The following is a 21532-nucleotide window of genomic DNA, read 5'->3' as shown; positions in this document are numbered from 1 at the left end:
AGCATACTCCCGGGATGAACGGTCAGGGCGACAGATGGGTGTCTCTGTCCCCCTCAGCAGAGAGTCTCCAACCACCACTACCCTATGTTTCTTATTATCAGTGGTGGCAGCAGACCTCCCAGCCTTAGGGGTACGAGGCTTCGCCTCCTTAACTGTTAGGGGTGATTCCTTCTCTCCTGTATCAAGAAGAGCATAACGGTTATCTATTACCACAGCAGGAGGGTTCGCAGCAGGGCTGGAGCACTGCCTGCTGCCAGAAGCAACCAGCTGCCAGTGTCCACCTTGAGCCATCCCCTCCTCCACTGGTGTGTCAGTAGTCCTGTGAACTGGGACAGCTACGTCCGCTGTCTCCACATGGATACTGTCCAGGAATTGCTCATGGATACGGATGTTCCTCAGCCTAGCCACCTCCTCCTGTAGCTCTCCCACCTGCTGCCTGAGAGATTCCACCAGTAGGCACCTTTCACATTGGATGCCACCCCAGCCTGGATATCAGTAAGTGGAAATTGCAAGTTACAGTCTTTGCAAGCCCACACCAGAATCTGGGTAAAAGCATCCATGCTTTGGTGCTCTGTCTGGCTACAGGCACAGGTGGAGGAGACAGAAGCAGTGCTGCCACAGGTGTTGCGGGTCCTCCTCACCATCGTAAGCCTCCCTCTGTCAAACTCTCTCAAATTCCTGTCTGCAGCTCTCTGTCTGCTCTGCTCTGCTTTAAACAGAAAGGTTTTGGGTGTGGCTTGGTTTATAGGTTCAGGGGACCAATGGGTCACAGATGAGACCGACAAGGGACCCCCACTCCCTTCCTACTCCCCTTCCAAACTCCATTGCGAAACTCCCTGTTAGCAGCTCCTGTTCGCTAAGCTCAACAGCCAACATAGCTATGGGGAAATGAGCTGGATTGGATAGCTCCTCCTACATTACCAACAAGAATGGCTAACAGAATTCCAGTTAGCAGGCCTCACTCTGCCCTCAGTTCCATCTGGGTAAATGTTTTCCAGCCTACAAGATTAGCTAGTTATCTTTTGTGTACTGTTCTAATGACATCCTATTCATAGTTATGTTTGTCAGATGAAGGATAAGCTGTTTGTGTATTTGACATATTTTGAAATATTGTATAGAAGTATCTGCAATCACTGAGCTGTACTTTGTCCACACCTCCATATAATTTTCTAATAATACTTGTCTCAGATGTAATCTGTATAAAAATACAGTGTCAAGTGAAGATCCCATGGCATTTTTAAGTGTATTAGCTCTTGTGTCCTGGCCGAATTCCAACCTGAGTAATGACTTTCTGCCTACTTAAATTCCCTTTGCAGTTCCAACTAGAGAAGTTGTTCTTCCCTTCCTGTCCTAACAATTGTTGTGTAACATTGCTCTGCCAAGCTAACTAGATAGCACATTTCAAGAAAAGGGGTGTCTGCATTTTAATGGTGGGTGAAGTCAGGTTATAGGCTGTAAAACCATGTTAGCTCACCATACTCTGGTATATTCTCTCTCTCTATCTGAGATAAAATGTTTTATTGGCCAAGCTTGAACTTGGGATGGCCAATTTGCTCAGGACTGGCAAAACCACAAGAGGATTATGTTTGCCACCCTAAACGAGGTCCAAACCCCATACAGAGCACCATTGTGTACCCTGAATATGCCACATAATTTACAGAAAAGCCATTTTAAAGAACTTTTATACAATATCCCAGTGATATTTTGCATTAACCTCCATCTCTGAGGATAAACTCCTTGAATGCTAAACCTCGTAGTATTGTGAATACCATATTTAACTAATGTAGCCCTTTCTATGCTAGTGAGCCTATCCTGATTTCTGCACAGATATTTGTTATTTGCACGTATTCAGTGAATCGCTTATATGAACAACTTTCAGCCAGTGGGAGTGTCCGTGAACTGCTCCCTTTGTTTCTGCTCCTTGATTGGATGATTGAAACTTTATTCTTTTTTATGTTTAAAAACAATGAACATGGAATATTCTTGTTCTTTCACAAATACCCTTTGTCATATGTGAACAGAGGTATTAGCATGAGTAGCAGTCATTACATGAACTGTTCATGTGAGACGTGGATAATAAAGGTTACAAACACAGGCAAACCAAACACGTTAGGGCTTGTCTATACTTAAAAAGCTGCTGTGGTAGAACTGTAGCACCAGGGCTGGCTTTAGGAAGTGCGGGGCCCAATTCGAACATTTTCGGCTGGGCCCTGGCAGCGATGACTTAAAAAATAAAAAAGAAGTGGAAAAAAAAAGCCTTTCATTTCTTTCATGTATCATTTACTTTCCATAACTATATAAATAAAATGATATATTATGTACATTGCATCATATATGCTGTTGATTGGTCATTAATGACTGCCGTTTCACATGTGTGGGTCCCAGCTGCTCCCTGCTCCCCTTATTGAAGCAGGTGTGCAGGGTTACTGCCCTGGGAACTGCAGGGCACAAGTGGACATGGGGCTGGCTGGAGGCAGGGCAGGGGCTGACTGGAGGTAGGATCTGGCTGCCGGCAGGGCAAGGGGTGCAGGACTGGTTGGAGATAGGGGGTGTGTGGGGCAGGCTGGCTTCAGGCAGGGCCGCATGGGGATGCAGCAGGGGTTGGCAGGGCTGGAGACAGAGGAGTGTGAGATTGGCTGGCTTCAGGCAAGGGGGTGCAGCAGGGGTTGGCTGGAGACAGGGTAGGGTGTGCAGGGCTGGTGCGGGCAGCAGTGTGTGTGGGGCTGGCTAGCTTTGGGCAGGGCCACAGGGGTGTGTGGCAGGGGTTGACTGGAGACACGGCAGGGGGTTTGACAGGGACTGGCTGTGGGCACGGGGTGCAGAGCTGGCTGCAGGCACGGGGAACGGGGCTGGTGTGGGCAGGGCAGGGGGTGCAGCAGAAGCAGCTGGAGCCCCAGCCCTTTAAATAGCCCCCAAGCTCCCTGCTATCCCAGGGCTTTGGGGGCTATTTAAAGGGCCCCGGGCTCCCCAGCTTCTACCCCGCCCTGGACCTTCTAAATAGCCGCGGGAGCCCTGGGGAATGCATGGGGGTGGTGGGGTTCTGGCGGCTATTTAAAGGACCGGGGTGGCAGAGGCAGCTGGAGCCCTGGCCCTTTAAATAGCCCCCGGAGCCTCTCACTACCCCAGGGCTCTGGAGGCTATTTAAAGGCCCGGAGCTCCAGTGAGGAGAGCGGGGCCACGGGGCTTGCCGCTCTCCAGCCGGGGCTCCAGCCAGGAGCGCGGGGCCTTGGGGCTTGCAGCGCTCTGGCTGAGGTTCCAGCCAGGAAAGTGGGACCTCGGGGCTTGCCGTGCTCCGGCCGGAGCTCCAGCTGGGAGAGCGGGGCTTGCCGCGCTCCGGCCGGGGCTCCGGCCGGGGCTCCAGCCGGGGCTGCGGGGCTTGCCGTGCTCCTGCCTGCGCTTCGCTCAAGGGAGCAGGACCACAGAAGACCCCTGAGCAGATCGCAGCCAGGGACCTGGGGTAAGTTTTAAAAAAATAAAAATTGTCTAAGGCGCGGGACCCTCTTAGGTGCGGGGCCCAGTTCCTGGGAATCAGGTGAATCGGCCTAAAGCCAGCCCTGTGTAGCACTTCAGTGAAGACACTGCCTAGGCCAATGGGAAGATTTCTCCCATTGGCATAGGTAATCCACTTCCCTGAGAGGTAATAGCTGGATTGATAGGAGAATTCTATTGTTGACATAGTGGTGTCTACACTGCTGGTTGGGTCAGTACTGCATTGTTTGGGGTGTGGATTTTTCACACCCCTGAGCAACGTAGTTATAGCGACCTAATTTCCTAGTGTAGACTAGGCCTTAGACTCTGAGCAAATGTTTAGGAACAGTTTTTGCAGTCACCCGCAAAGCTTAGCACCACAAACCCAACTATGCAGGCCTTGCGGGGGTTGGGGAATAATACATGTCAGAAACCGCAATGAACTACATAATTGTGACTGTAGGGTCTAATTTCTTAAGTTCTCTGCTAGGGAAAGAAGCAAATTACTTTTCCCATTGAAAGAGCAGGGATTCTTGTCCATTTTGAGGCTTGCTGGATTGTGGGATTATCAGTCCTAAAACCTCTCTGGAGTAACCTGTAAGTTGCTGAGTTCCTTTCTGCCCATCCGATCCAGGAAGAAGTTAAAGATTCCATGGATTTGATGGGAAAAAAATGGAGGTAATGGTGGTGTGTTGGCCAACAAGTCCAATGTTGAGTGCAAATACAGAACAGCTGCCCTGTTTGTTTGCCTAGCTCTTGCATTGCTAGTTTCCATCTCAGTGCTTTGTAAAGCATTTCAAAATAATCAGTATGAAAGGGGTGCACTGTAAAACTAGATTCTATTTTCTGGGCATCACAACTAGCCGTTGCATAACCAAGTGCATTATAATGTGTGAGAATAAGTAGAGAAATCACAGGAGATGTATTTTAAAGAGAACAAATATAACATTAAGGCGAGCGAGTGAGCGAGAATAGAGTGCATTAAAGTTAATAAAGCATCGCAGTACTGGGGACCACATTTCACTGTGAAGGAATCTAATTTAGCAACTTGTAATTGGAGGATAACAGTCCTGCTGGAATGAAGTTAGCTGTTCATTTTGCTGAACGCTTGAAGTGTCTTGGTCCTTCTTGTGAGCTTGTTTTCAGAAGTAGAATCCAGTAGAAAGGCTGGAATCGATTGATGTTTCACACCCACAGTCCTTTCAGCCTTTAAGTGGATTTGGTTCCTTCTGTGAATATTTATTATCTGTTTATTACTTTTGTAATATTAATGCAGCATGTGCACTCTCTGCCTGCCCTGGGCAAGAGAGACCAGGAAACTGAACTTAGGTCTCCATATCAAGGCAGAAAACTAGCCTTTAGGTGACAATGCAAGCAATACTGACCTGTTAGCCACTGGCTCTGTTTAGGACAACAGAACATATAAAGGAGGGAGGGTTGTACATTCTCTAAGGTGCTGCCAGTCTCATTACAGCTGTTATGACTATCTATCTGTGTAACTGGTGAGGGGAGGAGATTTTGATAGAGGTATGAAAAATAATGAATGGTATAAACAGGTCCAGCAAGGTCCTGCTTTGAGCAGGGGGTTGGACTAGATGACCTCCTGAGGTCCCTTCCAACCCTGATATTCTATGATTCTGTGATTTACTCTCTCCCACATACCAGGGCAAGAGAGCAGCTGGTGCAGTTTAGAAGACATCCTGGTGTATGCCATGTTTGTTTAACCATTGCAGAATGGAACCTTGAGGTGAATAGCTTAATAAGATCAATAGGTTTGAAGAACAGTCTTCCATAACCTGAAATACATGCAACTGCTTGAGAAAGTGATGTGAGTGTTTGGTCTGAGCATGGGACAGGGAACCAGGAACTCATGTCTTCTAATTCTGACTGCTCCTGATTTCCTTTATGGCCACAGGCTAGTCTGGAGCAAACCTCTCTGTGGTGGTTTGCAGATCTATAAAGTGATGATAATACTACCTACCTCACATAGGTGCTGGGAGGATTAATTAGTTAAGGTTTGTAAAGTGCTAAATAAATGCTAAGGATTATTACAAGGAGACTGGATAAAGCCTGTAAACTATACTGTAGGGAACGGTCCTGCATAACCTGATGACCTAATAGGACTCTTCCATTTCTAACTTCCATGATTTTTTTAAAAAAGTATGGACATTTGCAGGTTATGAATCATAGTAACATCTGCAGATACACTAGCTAGAAATGAAAATATATGAGGTCTATTTATTCTTGTGCTTCAGAGCAAAGAGGGTCACCAACTGGAGTAGGAAGGAAAATCTCCCTCATACTAGAACAATATGTAATTGGCCATGTGCACTGTCAACTTTTGGCCCCCTCTTCCACCCTTTTTTTTTAAAGAAGTGAATTTAACGTGGGTGAAAGGGGCCCAAATGACAGTCTCACAGATGGAAGCCCTGTATTTATCCCCAAGGTTAGTGGATAATGGACCATGGCAGTGTGCACACACACCGCCCCTGCCAAGACACCTCAGCCTTGACCTGGAAGGATTATACTGAGAGCTGAGAAGGGAGTACTGAATCCATGACCTAAGTAGGCTTTGGACTGTTTGCTTATAGTACCTAAATGTGGGCAAACTGGTGGCAATTGTGTGATAATTGCTTTTGTGTTGGGGACCAGAGGTGAAAGTAAGCTGGTCCGGTCTGGCAACAAGAGTGGCTTCTCTGGCAGTGATTTAAAGGTCCCGGGCTCCCCACAGCCGCTGGAGCCCCAGGCCCTTTAAATTGCATCAGGAGCCCTGCCGCCGCTACCCCAGCCCTAGCAGCGACAGGGCTTCCACGGTGATTTAAAGGGCCCGGAGCTCCATGGCAGTCAGAGCCTTGGGCCCTTTAATTTGCTCCTGAGTCCTGGGGCTCCCAGGCGCCTCTGCAGCTGGTATCTCCAGGGTGATGTAAAGGCCTTTGGGATCCCAGCCACAGCCGGAGCCCCAGGGCCTTTAAATCTTGAAAGGCCTCACCTCTTCCGGTCGAGGCCACCCCGCTGCTCAGGACTTCGGCATATCGGTAAGTCATTTAAACTATTTTCACCCCCGTTGGGGACACACTTTAGGACATAGGACTGACATCTCCAGCTCATTTTATGTAGGTAACTGGACATCAATTAGTTAGAGGACAACAACTTTCAATCACTGTTGATTTGGGTCTGAGATGAAATGCAGGCTTAGACATAATGTGCTTTGTATTTCCTGGCCAATCCCTTAAACCATACAATTCCCCACCCCACCTTTTCCTCCACTGTCTCTGAAATGTCAAGTAAAGGCTGCTGTCAGATGGCCTGGTTCAAAACCAACTGAAGTTAATGGAGAGACTCCTGTTGATTGGGCTTTGGATCAGGCTCAGGGAGTGGATAACAGACAAGATGGACCAATGGTCTGATCCAGCAGGAGGTGGTCTAATGCAATGGCTGTCAACCTTTCCAGACTACTGTACCCCTTTCAGGAGTCTGATTTGTCTTGTGTACCCTCAAGTTTCACCTCATTTAAAAAGTACTTGCTTACAAAACCAGACATAAAAATACAAAAGTGTCACGGCATACTATTACTGAAAAATTCTGATTTTCTCATTTTTTTACCATATAATTCTAAAAAATCAATTGGAATATAAATATTGTACTTACATTTCAGTGTATAGTATGAACAGCAGTATAAACAAGTCATTGTCTGTATGATATTTTAGTTTGTACTTACTTTGTTTGTGCTTTTTATGTATCCTGTTGTAAAACTAGGCAAATATCTAGATGAGTTGATGGTAACCCCTGGAAGACCTCTGTGTACCTCATTTAATCATGTAATCATTTAATCTCTTCCTTCTCTCTCTCTCTCTCTCTCTCTCTCTCTCTCTCTCTTTTCTTCTCAGGGAGTGTAAGAGCTGAAGATGAGGCCCAGGGTGGAGTGTCATTCTCCAAAGTTTTGGCTGGTACTGGCTGTCCTAGCCACGACGGGTGGTGGGGCCCGTGCCCAGAAGAGCCACCCCAGTATCGGCGTTGCTGTCATCCTGGTGGGGACCTCAGACGAAGTGGCCATCAAGGATGCCCACGAGAAAGATGACTTCCACCACCTCTCAGTGGTGCCCCGAGTGGAACTGGTGGCCATGAATGAGACAGATCCCAAGAGCATCATCACTCGCATCTGTGACCTCATGTCAGACCGGAAGGTTCAAGGTGTGGTGTTTGCTGATGACACAGACCAGGAAGCCATTGCTCAGATCCTGGACTTCATTTCTGCCCAGACTCTCACGCCCATCCTTGGCATCCACGGAGGCTCCTCCATGATCATGGCAGACAAGGTAGAAATTGGCTTTCTTCCATTACAGATCAGGAAAGAGGGGTTTAGTATCCCGAGAAATAACGTAGCCAGTGGTCTGCAGATGGAATCTCACTTGGCCAAATAATTATGTGTGTGGAAAGAGTCACTTTCAAGGAGAGATTAAAAAAGCTAAGTGTGTATAGTGTGGCTGAATTACATCTATAGGAAAAATGCTAACTATGTAGAATTATAGGAGAAACACAAGCTGGGTGAGGTAATGTTTGTTAATTGGAGCAACTTCTATTGATAAAAGAGACAAGCTCTTGTGCTCCACATAGCTCTTCTTCAGGACATTCTTCAGGAATGATATGAAGCATAGAAAGACCAAGGAGAGAAAGGAGTTGCTAAAAGGGATCTGCAAAGGATTAAAATATTTTATTCTTTTTTATGATGTATTGTGACCATTTATGACCATTGTGTTTTTTACTTTTTGCCTTCACTGGTATAGCTGGAGAATCACTTGGGGATCTCAGGGATGTTTACTATGAACTTTCACATTTTAATGGAAAGAGTACATGTGCTTAAACTTTAATAAAACCATCCTCTCTCCAAAGTGGTCATTAGTCATTGGGTTAAATAGGTATTAACCAAAGTGTCAAAACATAAAACTAACCCCTCTCCCCCATACAAAAAAACCCTCCCCAAAACAAAACAAAACTCCAAACAGTTTGGCTAACAACCCCTTCTAATTTCAATTGCACATCTTTCATTCTCTTGTATTGTCATAACTTCACTAATTCTTCAGTCACCATAGTATACCAGTGCAGTCAAGACCTGAATTTCAAATGTGTAAAAACAGCAGACCTGATTCCTTTTGAATTGCAAGGCAGATCTCAAACTTGTCCCTGTAGCGTTGCTAGGTAGTGGACAGCTCCATGCTGCCACCCATGATCTGCTCATGGGTCTCCTGTGGCTTCCACAACCATTCCTGTTCTTGAACTCCTGGTTTTGACCTTGGCTTGATTTGGATCGTGCCTCCTGACTTGGAGCCTGAAACCTGACTTAGACTCTGATCCTTGGTATCGACCTCATCCTGGAACTTGACTACAAACTCCTCTGCTATTCCCAGCCTTAGGTTTGACCCTGCTCTGACCAGACTGTTCTGCTCTGCTGAGAATTCCCCCAGCTTGCTAGATCTTTTAACTGGTATAGAGTCAGCGTAGCTGGACCTATGTCTTGGTGGCAGGAAGAATCTGGGCCAACAACTCTTTTTTGACAAAACTCTATTGGGCTTTCTTTTGTACATCACGAAGCAAACAAGAGTGCAAGCCATTTTATTCCTTTGCAGGTCATCTTTCAGGGGATCTGAGAGAGACAACAAGACAATTGGATGTAATTGAATAAGGGTTGGGGGAACTTAAACTGGATAGTAAGGAAACATTTCCTTGGAGTGAGTTCTATTAGACTGTGGAATTTGAGTGAGCTGACGTTTTTGTTGTGAATAATTTTTTCCATTTTTTTTATTTTTGGGACTAAATTAATCACAAATATGTTTCTCAGTCTTTGATCAACTTTAGAAATGGACAGGTGATATTTAGCAAGTAATTGATTCAATAAAAAAATTGCTGAATAAATGACTCTCAAAGGATTCCCCCCCACACACTTTTTGCCCAGCTCTATGTACAATAGCCCCCAAGCCTTTTCCATCTGAAAGGAAACTCAGGCAACAACTCTGTGGCCTTGATTATCCACTGCCTTGCACCTCGTGCAGTCATCTACACCTGTGCACAATGGGTGTAAAACACTAACAGAGCAGAAGGGTGGCATTATATAGTCACTTTCCATACTTACAAATGACTCCACGAGGCCCAAAGCACTGAAAAATTGTGAGTTTAAACTTGATGGGGCAAATTCCAGTTGAAGATTATACCAGGATAAATTCAGAGTAACTCCACTGATTGTGGTGCAATCAGATCTGATTTACACTGGTGTAACTTAGAGCAGAATTTGGTCCACTGAGTTGTCTGAAGAGCTTTTACCCTTCCATAAGTCTTTCCTTGGCAGAGTAGTCCTATTATTGTATTTTGCCCATTGACTTCTATGGGAAATTCTAGTAGGACTATGAAAGGGCTTAAAGATGGGGCCCAGTGAATGTAAAAATCCCTTTTACCAAGCTTCCTGTGTGCAGCTTTTGAATAGGGTAAGTCCCCAGGCAGCTGCTGTGCTGCACCAGGCAGTGTCCCAGCATAGCCGGAAGAGGATCTGGCCCCATCCCTTCCACTTCCCGATCAGGCAGCCTGCTGGGGTGGGGGCACTCGAACCTGCATGTCCTCCTGCTGTGTCACCTCTCAGAGAGCAAATTTGTGTCCAAGTGCAAAAACCTATGTTAGTGCAACATTAAATTGAAAAATTTGAACCCAAAAAGACAGGAAATAAAGAAAGTTTCCAAACATAAGACTGACTCTGCTACATTGTGCATATCTATACCTATATCTATTACTGGTTAGACTGATACATAGATGCAGTGGTGCAGGTAGAAATCATTTCTTGCTGGCACTGCACTCATGGGAGGGACACGGGGGGGGGGGCACGTGACCTCCCCACATGACCCTCTATGTGACTTCTCCCTGCCCTGCCCCCAGCCCAGGGTTTCCACGCTCTCCCCATCACCTCCAACACCCCCCTTTGTATATACAAACATCAACATGCTCAACTACTCACTTTCCCCCCAAATATGTAGTATTCAGTCTGTTTATATGGAATATGGGAGTTGGATGAGTAGCCATTTCAGCATATGTATGACTTATTAAAAGACAAATTTTAAGGAGAACTGTATCCTAAACTGCTTTATGGTATTGTACCCAAACATTGCATTTCAATGGGAGAGTTAACTTCCTTTATACGAATGGAACAGAGTCCTGAAACTCTTACCAGTCCACAGAAGTGGTCCATACTAATGCAAATAGTCCCATGGTCTTCAGTGGAATTGATCAAATGATTAAGGGTTTTCAGGATTAGGTTCCAAGTTTGTAAATTGTTCTGGATGAAACTGACAATGCCTGAGCTGTCAAATCAGAAGGAGCTTCATTTGAATAAAGGTTGGCATTTGTGTGATAAGTCTTAGCTCCGTTGCTAAGATGAGGAACATATTTTCAGCAAAGTTCTTGGCAGATTCCTGAGGCAGCTGGTTTAAGGCTGTCAGTGTCCAGTATTATAATCTTCACTTATGATTCTCTCACCCACAAGCTGGAAAATGAAGCATTTGTTTTCTTTGTTTTACTGCACCAGTTCCAGTTAACAAAATGCATGTTAGACTAGTTTGGCTGCAAAGAAGAATTCTGTGTACACTGGGAACAACACCTGATTCCCATCAGGCTGCAGAACTGGGCTGACATCAGAATCCAAACATCCTCTGGTCAGTGCAAGCAAGGGCAGTCCTCTGATGATTTGGACTTGATGTGATGCAGTATGGATGTTATGGGTAATTCAGACCAATGGGAAGAAACAGAATCAAAAACACTGTTTAAACACCTTCTATCCCCCCACCCCTCCCCTTCTGAGGACTCCTGACCAAACAGCACAATACATGTGCTAACAAACTTAAACAAAGCCTTTGTTTAAGTTTGTTAACGTATATCGTGCTGTTAAAGCCATTTAAAGAATGAATGCCCTCCCTAGCTGTGTTCTGCTCCTTTAAGGAGCAGAGCCCAGTCTCCCCACCCCCAAGGGGATGGCCCTAGCTCCAAGTCTTTTTGGTACTCCATACCCACTAAAAATCTCTTGCTAGTACAGCATATTGGAGGGTACTGCCCTACTTGCACTCCTGTATATATGATAAACACTAAATGTAGCATGGCAGAATTAATTATGCTGTTAGATCCTTAACTTTTGTATTGCCTGACTGCTTTTGTTCAAATTCACATAATTAATATTGCATTAATTTAGATTTTGTATGTAATGTTTATTTTTACTGGGTTTCTCTGCATTTTTGTCCATTTCATGTGAGGGGTGTGTGTGTGTGTGTGTGTGTGTGACTTGTATATAGTCTCTTGCACACAGTTATGTTGTTTGCTTTTCCTGATGCTAGCACACTTAATTCCAATATATTATAAATAATAATACAAAATAAAAAAAGGATTAAAAAGTCATTTTGAAAGGAAAAATCAAACCATTTCATTCAGAAAATATTGAAATGGAATATTTCAACATTCTCAGAACTACTTTCCTCTTCCCCCCTCCCTCTAAAATGAAATTTCAGGTAATTGACACAATTTTGCAAAGTGTTTCAGTTATGCTGGAACTATGTTCTCTGATGGAAAATTGTTCCATCAAAGTTTCTCTGACCAGCTCTAGTAATTAATAATGAAAAACTATTTTTATTGTAATAGTTGTTATAACTCATAAAAACCCCTAGAAGTATTAAATCAATTTATGCCATCCCCAGCCAGACGAGAAGATTAATGTCTTGGTTCTGGAGCAGGCAAGACCTTTATTACAACCCTGAGCAGATACTTGTCTCACAAAATTTGAATTAATTACACTCAAATTTCTCCCTGCCCCAAACAGGCTTCAAAATGAAATTGAAAACCTGGAGTGTGAAATTGACCAGTGCTGCTGCCTTAGATCCTCATGTCATTCCTCAGTAACCACGGGAAATAGAGAAACAACTCTTTCCAGGGAATCTCTTATTCTGTTTGCCTTTATTTGCTTCATTAACCACGTTTAGAGGGAAAGGACTATGAGGGAAGTTAAGGGAATTAAATACACACGGCCTGAAAAAACAGAGGGTACAGGAAGAGATAAGATTGTAGTATATAACTCTTTTACAGGCCTTAAGGGATTGATATATGAAGATAGATTAAAAGAGCTAAATATGCATATTGTAGCTTGACTAAATAATGACTACAGGTAAGTGTAACTAATGTGTTGTGCCTAGATATATACCAAGGAGCAAGAGAAACAGTTTAGGTTGGTCTAAACGTGGTGTAACTAGGAGCAATGGGAAGAAATTGAGCAAAGGGATCATTAAACAGGATATCAAGAGAATTTTCCAAATGGCAAGCTCTATCAGATGTGGAGTAGTATTCTCAGGGGAAGATGGTAACCCCATCACTTAAACTATTTCAGATTTGGACTGGATAAAACTGGAAAATGCACCATTGGTTGAAATCCTGCCTTAGGGAGAGCTGGGGGTTGGGGGTAGGGTCCTTCTCCCAAATCTAACATGATCAAAGAAAAAAGTTTCATTAAAATACAACCTGTGAGGCAATAAAAAAACTAAACCTTGACATGATTCTTTTCCTCTCGGTGCTGCAGTGCCACGTATCTGCAAGGTTCCTTATGCTAATTAGAAACATAAAGTTCCAGAAGAAAGCAGGAGGGAAGAAATAAGGGCAGCGGTGTTGGATGGAGAATGTAAAGGCAGGAGAGAAAAGGAAGGCATTGTAAAACCAGTCATATTCATCTCAAGGAAGCATTGTGGCTAATGCATAGGGCACATGTCTGGAAGTCCAGAGACCAGAGTTATACTCTATAAATGGCTTGCTGTATGACATTGAGTAAGTCTCTGCTGCTGTTTCTCCATCCACAAAATGGAGATAATGATACTTTTGTAAACTGCTTTGGGATCTACAAAGGCAAAGCTCTAGGTGCTACGTATTGATTAATGAATTATTCTAGTGGCAGTCAATATGATGCTTTATATAAAATTCTAAAATTCAGGAGAAGAAGCTGTAGCCTCTAATAGTGGGTAGTTGAATATCTCTGGTGTGCAGGAAATATTATTTTAGGAGGGGCTGGTCATAGAATCATAGGTTTAGAAGGGACCACACAGGTTATCTAGTCTGATGCCCTGACAAGATGCAGGATTTGTTGTTTCTAAGCCATCCAAAACAAATGACTATCTGAAAATCTCCAGTGAAGGGGCTTCCATAACCTCCCATGGCCCATCTGTTCCATTGTCCATTCCCTGAGATTTAATCTAAATCTGCCATGCTGTAGTTTGAACACATTGCCTCTTGTCCTACCCTCTGTGGCAAAAGAAAACAACTTTTCTCCGTCTTTTTTTTATGGCAGCCTTTCAGGTATTTGAAGACTGCTATCATGTTTCTTAATCTCCTCTTTTTCAAACTGAATGTACCCAGTTCATTCAGTCTTTGCTCATATGGCTTGCATTCCATCCCTTGGATAATCTTTGTTACTCACCTCTGGATCCTTTGCAGTTTCTCTACATCCTTTCTATACATTGTTGACCAAAACTGGACACAGGACTCCAGCTGAGGACTAACCAGTCCTGAGTAGAGCGGTACTATCACCTCCCATGACTTGCATGCTATGCCTCTGTCAATGCAACCTAAAATTGCATTTGCTTTTTTGCAACAGCATCACATTGCTGACTCATGTTGAGGTTGTGATCCACTACAACTCCCACATCCTTCTCAGCAGTGCTGCTGCCAGGCCAGTTTCCCCCCATTCTGTATCTGTACATTTGGTTTTTCTTCCCTAAGTGTAGCACCTTACATCTGTCTTTGTTGAATTTCATTTTGTTGTGTATAGATCAATTCTCCAATTTATCAATATCCTTCTGAATTTTAGCTCTATCCTCCAAAGTATTGGCAATCCCCCAGCTTTGTGTCATCTGCAAACGTGATCAGTATGCTCTCTAATCCTACATCCAGCTCATTAATAAAGATATTAAATAACACTGGACCCAGAACAGATCGCATTGGAACTCCACTTGTGACCTTCCTCCAGTCCCACATCATTCCATTAATTGTTACTCTTTTTTGTGGTTGTTTAACCAGTTATGTATCCATTTAACGGTAATTCTGCCAAGCCCACATTTCTTCAGCTCACTTATCAGAATGTCATGTGGGACTGTGTCAAAAGCCTTGCTGAAGTCCAGGTATATTATGTCCACTGCATTCCCCCATCCAGCAAATCAGTTACCCTGTCAAAGAAGGAAGTCAAGCTGGTTGGCACAATTTGTTCTTGGGAAATCCATGCTGGCTGCTAGTGATTACCCCTTTAGCATCCAGGTATTCGCAAATGGAATGTTTTATACATTGCTCTAGTAGCTTCCCAGGTATCAAAGTCAGGTTGACTGGTCTATAGTTCCCTGGCTCCTCCTTTCCCCCCCTTTTAAAGAAGGGTACTACATTAGCCCTTCTCCAGTCTTCCAGGACCTCTCCTGGTCATCGCCCATCAGCATCATGATCAAACATGCAGTCTACTGACAACCATTGAGCCAGCCAGAGTGACCACGGTTGATGTAGTGTAGTGATGTTCCCAGATCTGCCTCAATCCTGTGAATCCACAAATCTCTGGAGTGGCACTGTGGATGGCACCAGCTAGGGTGAGGGCATGCACCCCTTCACACGTTGATGGAGCACTTGAGAGCACGGCATGCTGGGGTGTTTTTGTCCATCCCATCCAAATGGCCAAAGAGCATGCAGTGCTGCTTTTGAATATAATGAGTGAGTGAAGGAAGGCCAAATCTCTGCAAAATTGACATTTCACACAAAGTCAAACCACTTTATGCTCAGGATATGGTGCTGACAGTGCCTATAGAATATCTCTAACTGCTCCAAGTCTGCCTGTAAGAGGCTCTAGGTTTCTGACCCATATAGCAATACAGGTACAGGATAGATTTGATAGATTCTGGACTTTGTTTTAGTGCCAAGATGTTTTTGCATCCATAAGCAAGGCATGGACTTCTTGCTGGAGTTGGCAAGGCCTATTTGCCAAAGCACATGCAGTTTGCTGTGACTGTTTAAACTCTGTTTAAAGCCAAGGTAAATTAATTTGTTAGTGTTGTCCCTGGTACTTGGCCTCACTTGCACCGGCAGAAAAGTCCCTGGCAATGGGGATAGTGTCCCTAAAACTGAAACCCCTCTACATCTTCCCAGTCAAGAGGAGACAACCAGCCATGACAGACTGAGGCAACAGCACCAAGGTTAAAGCTCCAGCTATTACTGATCCCAGGAGGGTGGGAGTTTTCTGCACTCATAGGATGGGCATGACCTAAATTCTACTTAGGCGAGGTGCAGCCCTGATGACCCCAACTTCCTGAAAGTCCAAACCAGGAACTAGGGCTGATAGCTAGTGTGGGGAGGAGAGAAACCAGGTCTGGGAATTGGGCTTGGGAGACTGGGATTGTCTGGGCAAGGAGCCAGTGCCTAGGATTCAGGGAGGGAAATAGGGTGGGGGACTGGGAGGCAAGTAGGTGGTGGTTGTAAGACTGAGATTAGATATGGGCTGGGTAAAGATTCTGGGGCTGGGGAGGATGGACACAGAGATTGGATGAGAAGCCTATGTAGAGATTGGGACTGGGAATCAGTGGGAAAGGAGAATGCTTGCGTGGGGGGGAGGGGGAGGGGAAGAGAGAGACACACACACACAGATCAGATGAAGAGCTGAGTGTGGGGAAACTGGGACTGGCTGGGCAAGGAGGCAGGATGGAAAGAGCTGGGAATGAGTGGGCAAGAATTCCGGGGGCTTGAGCCTTGGGGAGTGAGCCTAGGGATTGGGATGAGAAGCCTGAGGAGTGGCTAGGTAAGAAGAATCGGAGTGGGATACGGAGCCAGGGTAGGGAAGAGATAGAACTGGGACAAGTTGGAGGAGATGGGACAAAGGGGTCATGCTTGGGGATATGGGCAAAAGAGCCTGTGCCCATTATAACAGACTCCACACCAGAACCTGGAATGGAACCCAAGATTCTCCAGTCTCACCGTTCCTCTGCTGTCAGCAAATATCTGCATAACCCTCTGGCCAAGTGTTTCATCCCCCTCCTGTGCTGGTCCACATAGAGTAGGTTGTCGTCCTCTATCAGTTCCTGCATTAGCTGAAATGGCAAAGATCTGACTGTGGATCTAGAAGTTCTAACACATCTGATGTTCCATGTGGGGGTCACTCTGTTGCCACAGAATGGAACTTCTGTTTGTTCAGTTTGCTTTTTTAAAAAAATTAGGAAACTAAACACAACAAACGAAATTAAAAGAATGTTATTAAAGTTGCAAAGTCAAGCACTCAGAAGTTTGGAAATGCCAGAGGTAAGGTTGACTCCAGCAACCTTAATTTGCTCCCCTTGTGCATTATGAGACAGACTTTCATTGCATGATGACATACCATTTTTTACACAGAACCCCTGCCTCATTCAGTGCACAGAATGGATGGAGCTGTTTTGGAGGAGAATCAGGGTTGTCTAGCAAAGGAGGCTGTTGTTTGTAGGATCCCTGCCTTATTTGTTGGAGAAGTTGGAAGGTGTGTAGTGAAAGCGGCAGGGCACTGTGGGAAGAGAAAGGATGGTCACATGGTTAAGGTGAGTGAATGCTGCTCTGGAGAATGGGATTCTCCATTCTACCCCTGCCTCTGCCACAGAGCTCCTGTATATTGCTGGGCGGATCACTAAAACCAAACTTTTCACACATGGTCATTTATTGTGTGTTCCATGTTGTCTGGGTGCCAGGCTTGACACCCTGGGGCCCGTTTTTCAGAAGTGTTGAGTGCACCCAGCTACAGCTGAAGTCAATGGGAACTCTGCTTTGAACATATAAAATGCTATATAATGTGCAGTACACTGAAAAATTGGGTCCAGGGTGTCTCAAATTGGGCACTCAAAGTGAGTGGATATTTTTTACCTTAATTTTTGTGCCTCAGTGTCTCATCTGTAAAATAGGGATAACAGTAACCCCTCCTGTCATGGTATAATTCCCCACTCTGGACCTTAGCGTCCAAAAGATGGGGTACCAGCATGAATTCCTCTAAGCCCAATTACCAGCTTAGTACTTGTAGCGCTGCCACCAACCAGGAATTCCAGTGCCTGGTACACTCTGGTCCCTGCAAAACCTTGCCCGGCGACCCCCAAGACCCAGACCCTCTGGATCTTAACACAAGGAAAGTAAACCCTTTCCCTCACCGTTGCCTCTCCCAGGCTTCCCGTCCCTGGGTTACCCTGGAAGATCACTGTGATTCAAACTCCTTGAATCTTGAAACAGAGAGGAAAATTCACCTTCCCCCCTCCTTCTCTCTCCCCCTCCCAGACTCTCCCTGAGAGAGAAAGTAATCCTAACACAGAAAATAACCTTTCTCTCCCGCTTCCCTCCTTTCTCCCAACCAATTCCCTGGTGGATCCAGACCCAGTCCCCTGGGGTCTCACCAGAATAAAAAAACAATCAGGTTCTTAAACAAGAAAAGCTTTTAATTAAAGAGGGAAAAACAGTAAAAATTATCTTTGTAAATTTAAGATGGAATATGTTAAAGGGTCTTTCAGCTATAGACACTGGGAATTCCCTTCCAGCCTAAGTATACAAGTACAAATAAAAATCCTTTTAGCAAAATACACATTTGAACTCCTTCCAGCCAAATACACGTTTGCAAATAAAGAAAACAAACATAAACCTAACTCGCCTTATCTACCTAGTACTCAATATTCTGGACATATAAGAGCCTGTATCGGAGAGATTGGAGAGAAACCTGATTGCACGTCTGGTCCCTCTGAGCCCCCAGAGTGAACAGCAACCAAAAACTAACAGCACACACACAGACTTCCCTCCCTCAAGATTTGAAAGTATCCTGACCTCTGATTGGTCCTCTGGTCAGGTGACAGCCAGGCTCACTGAACGTAACCCTTTACAGGCAAAAGAGACATGAAGTACTGTTTATGACACCTCCTTTCACAGCTGTGTTGTGAAGATAAAAATCATTAATGATTGTGAAGCACTCAAATATAGTCTTAAGTACTTATAGGGCTCCCATTACTGTAATATCTGAGTGTCACATCATCTTTAGTGTGTTTATCCTCACAACACCCTTCTGAGGCAAGTGCTCTTATCCCTGTTATAGAGATGGAGAACTGAGGCACAGAAAGGCCATGTGACCTACCCAAGACCCCATTGGAAGCAAACTCAGGTCTCCTGGCTCCCACACCAGTGCCTTAAGCATCAGACCAACTGTCTGTTCTGAAAAGCATTATAGAAAAACAGTGATAAAAATATTAATGCCACAGAGCAGGGTTTGACTAGTGTACAGGAACTAAGGCCTAGGGCCACACACTGACCAATGAGGAGAAAACACAATATTGAATAGGTGCTCATTATGTGAGTACCGTCCATTCTGTCACAGAATGAGGCAGGGTATGACGGGCTCTATTAGGCCTTCTCTGCCTCCTGTGGGAGGGATGAGCCCCCTGACACTCCCGCCCAAGGAAAATTCACTCATGCCTATGGCCAACACAACTGTCATCTAGATGGGCCAGTTAGAAATACTGACTAATCAGGAACCAGCAGGCCAGTTAAGAAAGCTTGTCTTCTTTCACTCAGGGGAAGGGCTGGGTGAAACTGGGGCAGAGGAGAAGCACCTTAGGGCCAGGGCTGACCGTGCCCTGCCCTAAGCACTGCAACTAAAGCACTTGCGTTTTGAAGAGTTTTTTTCTTTTTTGTTTAAAGGCAAAGAGCTGAATCCTGAGTTGCTATTTTGCCACTTGACTTTGCCACTTGTTTAGAGACTGATGCCAAGTTTATGGCATAAGCTATCCTGCCTCAAGCAGGTGGCCAAATTTTGCAGACTAAGGTGTAGTCCAGATGCAATACCACATGTTCCCTGAAGGGGGCATTGCAGAGCAGCACTTCCTGTCATAGCTTGGTAACAGAAGTGGGATTGACTCCCCCTTTTTCATAAAGGGGAACTCTGGAGGAGATCCTAGCTCAGCACCAACAGGCCCAGGCAGAGACCCAGTGGCTTTTCCTGGAAGGGCAGCCAGAGGCTGTGCTCCTTTAACTAGAGCAGCAGCAGTTTCAGGAGGTGATAGTGGAATGGATCACTGGCTGCTCCCTCTCCAAAGTGACTCCCTCAGCCCCAGGTATTGCCCTTTTCAAATTGGGAATCTGCTGATGACCCTGAGACATATCTTGTTACATTTGAGTGGGTAGTCCATGCGCTCAGTTGGAGAAGACCAAGTGGACTGTGCAACTAGCCCTCTTTCTGCCCAGGGAAACCTAGGTGGCCTACTGGGCCTAGGGTGATGAAGCTGTGAGGATTATGATACCCTGAAAGCTGCTGTTCTAGACCAACTAGGAATATTGCCTGAGATATACCAGCACGGATTCCACAGAATCACTCCCACTGGGGGCACAACCCTGGGCTGTCACTCAGAGCTGGTCTACACTATGGGGGTAAGTCGACATAAGTTATGCAACTCCAGGTACGTGAACAAAGTAGCTGGAGTCAATGTAGCTTAGGTCGACTTACTGCGGTGTCTGTGCTGCACTGGGTTGATGGGAGAAACTCTGCAGTCAACTTACCTTATGCTTCTCATTCTGGTGGAGTACCAGAGTTGACGGGAGATCGGTAGTTGATTTAGCAGGTCTTCGACCCCAAGTACATCGATCACTGCAGTGTTGATCCCCGGTAAATGTAGACATACCCTTAGTGGCTAAAGGACTGGACCACCTGCTAACTCCAGTTGCCATGCTGCTCTCTGGCTGAGATTCGATGGTACTTGAAAACTACCTAGATATTTTGCCAGCTGCCATCCAAACCTGGGTATGCAGATACAATCCCAGCATGCTGAGAGTTGCCGTCCAACTCACTGGGGACTTTATGGAAGCAGGTTTGGTCTGGCCAGAGTGAATGGCCCAAGTCTGGTGAAGGCTGCTCCAACTTCCTGAGGAGTCAACCTGAGGTACCAGAAAAGGGCCACTGGACTGTGGGCTCCCAGTGGAACCTTGAAGGTGCCCCACAGTCCCACTTCAAGAACCATCAGGGGGAAGTACACAGCCTCTCACCTGGGGCCAAGCCATGGAGCCTCCACTAGTCAGCCAATCATTTGTTTCTGCAGTGGGAAGCTGGGGCATGTCAGCTGCATTTGCCCCCTTATAGAGTGGGACTTTGTAGAATGGTGGGGTATCTCTGGCCAAACAGATGAAAGCTGTTGCCAGGCACTTGTAACTCTAGCAGTACTCAAGGACTGAATGGTGACTGGCCTAATAGCCTCCGGGGAGCTCCCAGACCTTGGTCCAGGAGACCCTACTAGATCTGGAAGAGTGGCAAGAAAATGAACTGGTGCATGTGACCTGTGTCCATGGGGACATTCATTTCTAACCCATAGCCTGGGTTCATTTGAACATAGGGAACCAGCTGGAATACTTTGAGTAGGTTTAATGGCCAATTTGTCATGGGAAGTGATCATCAGAAAGGACTGGCAATGCTCCTCCTTCCACCACATCACCGGAGACCCAAGATGCCATTCTGGTCCTATTGTCTGACATCTTTCCAATTGCTGTATCTGACCTTTCTGATGGTCCATCATGACCCAAGAAGACTCAGAAACAACAATAATTAGCCAGAAAGTCCTGGTTGCAAACTGGTTTGGCAGCTGATGAGCCAGCTGGCAGCTTACCAGAACTACCTCAGGACAACTCTCTTTCTGATGTTGACCGAATGGTACTGGCTACGACATTTGCTTTGGTTCAGGAACAATGAGGAGATGACACCCTTAGAAAAGTGTATGCTCGGCTCATGGTGGTTAATGGAAGCATTGTGTAGGATGCTCACGCTTCCTATTTCTCCTTTGAATGACAGAATGATTTGCTTTTGGTGAGATAGGCCACTAGTTCCTGGTGCCCCAATGCATTCAAAAGGAAGTATTATGACTAGCATGTTTCCATTCCCTTTGCTGGTCACTTGGGCAGAGATGAAACTCTAGAAATGGTGCTAGCCAGGTTCTTTTGGCCAGGGGTCTACAAGGAGGTGGCAAGCTTTTGTGCAACTTGCCCAGAATGCCAAAAAGTA

The 21532-nt window shown here is 45.4% G+C and overlaps 1 protein-coding gene across 4 annotated transcripts in view; it reads left to right on the top strand.

Annotated features, from left to right (window-relative positions):
• Nucleotides 1-21532, top strand: part of GRIN2B (glutamate ionotropic receptor NMDA type subunit 2B) — a 333110-nt gene that overhangs the window by 53163 nt on the left and 258415 nt on the right. For all 4 annotated transcript variants that reach the window (XM_050953765.1, XM_050953735.1, XM_050953745.1 and 1 more), the window contains exon 3: nucleotides 7356-7784. In XM_050953765.1, coding sequence (XP_050809722.1) covers nucleotides 7374-7784 — 411 coding nt within the window. In that variant the 5' untranslated portion in view covers nucleotides 7356-7373. The remainder of the gene's footprint in view (nucleotides 1-7355; nucleotides 7785-21532) is intronic.

Source organism: Gopherus flavomarginatus, chromosome 1 (assembly GCF_025201925.1).
Source record: "Gopherus flavomarginatus isolate rGopFla2 chromosome 1, rGopFla2.mat.asm, whole genome shotgun sequence".
Lineage (NCBI taxonomy): Eukaryota > Metazoa > Chordata > Testudines > Testudinidae > Gopherus > Gopherus flavomarginatus.
This window is presented reverse-complemented; position numbering and strand designations above follow the sequence as displayed.